The 4921-nt window shown below is 59.5% G+C and overlaps 1 protein-coding gene across 1 annotated transcript in view; it reads left to right on the top strand.

Moving 5' to 3' along the window:
• The first annotated feature begins 1460 nt into the window (after window positions 1-1460).
• PRSS16 (protease, serine 16) overlaps window positions 1461-4921 on the top strand; it is an 8713-nt gene continuing 5252 nt past the window's right edge. The window contains exons 1-7 of the mRNA XM_023534279.1: window positions 1461-1549; window positions 1618-1778; window positions 2608-2707; window positions 2831-2960; window positions 4210-4333; window positions 4550-4627; window positions 4714-4887. Coding sequence (XP_023390047.1) covers window positions 1480-1549; window positions 1618-1778; window positions 2608-2707; window positions 2831-2960; window positions 4210-4333; window positions 4550-4627; window positions 4714-4887 — 837 coding nt within the window. The 5' untranslated portion in view covers window positions 1461-1479. The remainder of the gene's footprint in view (window positions 1550-1617; window positions 1779-2607; window positions 2708-2830; window positions 2961-4209; window positions 4334-4549; window positions 4628-4713; window positions 4888-4921) is intronic.

The raw sequence follows: 4921 nt of genomic DNA, 5'->3' as shown, positions 1-4921 counted from the left end.
CAGTCCTGAGGGCGGGTGCTAATTGCCCAGCGTTGAAGTCAGTTCATCATGGTCGCCAGGGCACGTGGAAGCAAGTCCCATCCAAGCCTCTGGGAATCGGGATTCAAACTCTTTTGAATTGGGACCCGTGTAGTCAGTGGAGAGAGAGATATAAGTAAAATCTTCTCAGAATCACTAGGAGGTAGCCGGATTTAATCATCCACACTAACACAGCAAAGGAAACGGCGGTGGACAACGAGCTTATCCTCCTTGGTGTGAAAAGGCTTCGATGACATCGCAAATCGTTTCTGATTGTGGGAGAAAGTCTTGCCGTTGAGCAGCTTTGTGGGGGTCTGCCCTGCCATGGAAATTTTTCTGCCGAAAATCAGAATTTATAGCTTACCTCTAGCTACTCTGGGTAAACACGTAGAGCACAAAGGACAGTGAGGCCCGTCGGTCGAAACGTAGACAACGAAAAAAAGTCAAATATCACACGAGAAACATTAGTCGACAATGAAATGTGTGTGGACATGTGTGAATGTGAATGACCCAGACTGGAGGGCGTGCGACCTGCCCTAGCCGCACTGGGCACCCGCCCGTCCCCCCCGCCACCTCCACCTCGCACCGCCTGGACACACCTGTCCCGCCTCAGCCTCAGTCTCCCCAGACGAACACTGCCCTTCAGGGGCTGCCGACTCCCTCTAGGGCCCTTCCTTTGGGTCCTGATGTCTTTTCAGGTCACTCAGACACCAGAAAGATGCAGACAGGGAGTCCCCTGGAGTCGAGTTGCTTCCCTAGGGCACAGTCGTAGCGGCCAGACGCTCGGCAATAGACGGGAAAGATGGGAGCCCTGGTCCTGGGAGCTCATGACCCGCTGTGGGACACAGACGCCGAAACCGTCTGGACAAATAAAAACATTGCTGTCCTCGGTTGCCGTGAAAAAGAATAGGAATAAAGGAGGGCTACAGATTTGGGGATTTTTGAAAAGCCGGCCCGGGAAGACCTTTCCTTTCTCCCAGCTGACTAGGGATCAGACCGTGGCGAGGATTCGTGGGACGCGGTGGGAACCCGGGGCCGAGCCCTGGGCGCGGGGAGCCTCGGCGTCCAAAACGCCACACGGGACCTGCGGAGAGCGGCCAGGTCGCGGGTCAGAGGGGCCGGGGGTGAGCAGGAGCAGAAAGAGGGGGGACAGGAAGACGGACGGGACGAGCCCAGGGGACAGAGAACCCGAAGGGGGGAGGAGAGAGAAACGGGGACGGAGGCCCAGAGGAAGCGGGTCGAGACCCCGGCAGAGGAGACGCCGGGCGCGGCGGCCCCTCGAGAGGCCTCTGCGCACGACGCCGGCGTCCCTGCTCGCTTCGGCGGCTGCCGCAGACGCGCGGTCTGCCGCGGGCCAGGCGTCAGGAAGACACCCGAGCTCCCCAGGAAAGGCTATAAACCCGAGTCCAGCCCGGCCACGCGGAGGACACGGCCGGCGCCCAGCGCAGAGGACTGGCCGGCATGGCCGCGGGGCCTGCGCTGGGGCTGGGCCCTCTGCTCCTGGTCTCCCTCTGGGGAGCCTCGGCTCCAGGTAAGAGGAGCCAGCGGGCCAGGGGGAGCCGCCCGGCCCGGCCTGACCCCGCCCCTGCCGTCCCGCAGCTTGTCTTCTTCGGCGCCTGGGGCAGCACGTCCAGCGGCAGCGGGAGCGCTCCAGCCCGGGCCTGGGGCCGGGCCCCGGGGCGGCGGCCCTCCCAGCGGAGGGGTGGCTGGAGCAGGCCCTGGACCCCTTCAACGCATCTGACAGGCGGTCCTTCCTGCAGGTGAGGCCTGGGGAGCCGAGTCTGCGGCCCGCCTTGGCCTGCAATCTCCTGCTTCTGGGCCTTTCCCGTCTCTACAGCTCCGTCCCCGCCCCTCCCGCCCCACCCGCACCCCGCTCCTAGGGTCTCACCCTGCGCTGCCGTCAGGATCTCTGTGGCCTTCAGCCCAGCCCCACCCCGCACCTCTCAGACTTGCTTTCAATCCCCTACTCCCTCTACCTCTTTCCTCAGTCGCCCACATTTTTTGTCCCTAAGGTTCTGACCTTTAGTCTTTCCTCCTGTCATTCTCTCTCTCTCTCTCTCTCTTTCTCTCTGTCCCTCAGACCCCCTTCTCCCCGTCCTTGAGATTAAACCCTGAACCCCCCACCATGTCTCCATGTCCAGCAGAGATCTGGACCGGCTTCGGAACCAGCGCTGGCTCACAACCAGCACTCGAGATATCTGTTGAATAGATGAATAAATTCACTATTTTTTACACCTACTCTGTACTGTCTTCAGAGGTCATGTCACCTAGGCCCTACTCCTAAATCCACCTGCATTTGTTACATAGTCTACAATTATCATCTCAATATATAGCGAGTGCCTACAGTGTGCTCGCCACTATCTTTGACTCTGGGGATATAAGGGAGAAAAAATTGACAAAAATATCTGCTCTTGTAGATCTTACATTCTAGGTGAGGAGATAGACAGGAGAGAAATGAACACATAGGTAAACGAGCCTGTTTTAGACACGGCTGAGTCTGTACAGAAAGACCCGTTAGGGCGAGACTGGAGCCAGCAGGGAAGAAAGGCTGGAACTCTTAGCCCGCTTCTTCCTCATCCCATCTCTCAGAGGTACTGGGTAAACGAGCAGCACTGGGCCAGCCGCGACGGACCTGTGTTCCTGCATCTGGGGGGCGAGGGCAGCCTTGGGCCAGGCGCAGTGATGAGAGGTGAGAGACAAGGGTAAGAGAGACAGCTGGGGAGCCAGTCGTCCTGGGAAGGGGAGCTGCGTGCTGTGCTGCCGTGAGACCTGAGGGCTGCGAGACCTCACGCCCTCCCCACGCTCTTCACAGGGCACCCTGCAGCCCTGGCCCCAGCCTGGGGCGCCCTGGTGATAGGCCTGGAACACAGATTTTATGGCCTGAGTATACCTGCTGGGGGCCTGGACATGGCTCACCTCCGCTTCCTGTCCAGCCGCCACGCGTGAGTGGGGGTAGGGAAGGTGTTGGGGGTCATGGGATTAGAGATGTCTGTGTTTCTCTCCATCACTGCTCAGAGTAGACCTCGAGTCTCTGGTTCACGTTTTTTTGTTGCTGTTTTTTGTTTTGTTTTGTTTTCTGTCTTTCTCTCTCCATCTCCGGATCTCTGTCCCTCCCTGTCTCTTTCTTTTCTCTACGCCGCATTCTGTTCTTTCTCACTATGGCTTCTGGTCCAGACCACCAGGTCTCTTGCCTGAAGGACACAGCCTCCTCACTGGTCTCCGTTTCTGCCCTTGACCCCTTCCGTCTAATTTCCAGACGAAGCCAGCGTGATCGTTGGAGCACAAACCAGATCACCACTCTCCCTCCCTCGAATCCCTCAGATGTCTCTCATCTCACTCAGAGCAAAGCCAGAGGTTTACAGTGGCTTCAAGGCCCGACCAGCCCTGGCTCCCGGTCACCTCGTCGACCTCCGCTCCCTCACACTCGCTGGGCTCCTGCAGCTCTGACGTCCTCGCCGTCCTCCAGCCCGAGAGGTTCACCGCTGCCTTGAGTCTCTGTACCCTCCGTCGGACATTTGCACGGCTCTGTCCCCTGCTCCTGTTGACGACCCCCCTCCTCCCTCCCCCTCACTCGCTCTGTAGTTCTCCTCAGGACCTGTCTCTCTGTCCTCTCTCCTGCTTGGTGTCTCTCTGCGTCTGTCTGCAACCCTTCCTGTGCCTGCCTCTGTGCCCCTCCGGTCTCCATTGTCTGTGTCTCCATCTGTATCTCTTCGCCTCTGTCACTCCCTGTCTCTCAGTCCTTCACGAGCCAAACAGCTTTCTAAGTGCGGGAGGATGGCGCTGACTGCAAACCGTTTCAGAAAGGCCGAGGGAGAAAGAAAGCACTTTGGGTAGAAAAAAGTTTGTTAGACATGTCCCAACATCTCTTTTCTCTCTGTCTCCCCCTCACCCCAGTCTAACCTCGCCAGCCTAGGACACCTTCTCTTCTCCTCTCCCCAGTAACTCTTCTTGACGGTCCCCAACCTCTCCCATATTAGTCGGAATTCTGCCTAAACTGCCTGGGGATTTTTCCTCTCCCACCGGATCTGGAAGGGAAGGAAGGTGGAGGCACACACGCAGAAAAGGATGCGGAGAAGTCCTCAGAAACGCGTCCTGACAAAAGGGCGCTGGCTACTGGCCGCACTCGGCAGGCACAGGGAGGGGATCTTCAGAGATGCCAGCGATGACTGACCAACCTCCTCTTGACCCCAGGCTGGCCGACGTGGTCTCCGCCCGCCTGGCTCTCTCCCGCCTTCTCAACGTCTCCTCCTCCAGCCCCTGGGTCTGCTTCGGAGGCTCCTATGCCGGTTCCCTGGCTGCCTGGGCCCGGCTGAAGGTCCCGGGACTCCTCTGGGCGGGCGGGGGGCGGGGGCTTGGACTCGGGGTCCCCATCTCAGGTGATAGGAACACCTTCTCCCCACACTCTGCCCCCGGAAGGGCTTTCCACATTTGTCTTCACGGGGATCCAGTATACAGAGGGAGGGACTGGCCTAGGAGTGAGTGGCACAGGGCGGAAGACCAGGGGTCCCAGCTGGCGACTTCTCCCCCCCAGTTTCCGCATCTCATCTTCGCCGCGGTCGCCTCCTCTGCCCCAGTGCGGGCCGTGTTGGATTTCTCCGCGTACAACGAGGTAAGAAGGAGGGCGGGGTCCGGGAGGAGCGGGATCTCAGCGGTCGGAGTCCCTGATGCGCCTCTTCTCCCGCGGTCCGACCACAGGTGGTGTCCAGGAGCCTCACGAGCACGGCGATCGGCGGGTCTCCGGAGGTAGAAATGGGGCCAGTTCAACGGGGGTGGGGAAGAGAGGAGGCCTTCAAGTTGGGGCCAGAGGAAAAGGAACAACCTGTATGGTGGCGGGGTCTGGAGAGGTGGGAGCCTCGAAAGGTGGACAGATCCTAGAAAAAGGCTGGAGCTGAGAAGGCGTCTG

This window comes from Pteropus vampyrus, unplaced genomic scaffold (genome assembly GCF_000151845.1).
Source record: "Pteropus vampyrus isolate Shadow unplaced genomic scaffold, Pvam_2.0 Scaffold124, whole genome shotgun sequence".
Classification (NCBI taxonomy): domain Eukaryota; kingdom Metazoa; phylum Chordata; class Mammalia; order Chiroptera; family Pteropodidae; genus Pteropus; species Pteropus vampyrus.
Note: the sequence above shows the minus strand (reverse complement) of the source record. Positions and strands in the feature narration are given on the sequence as shown.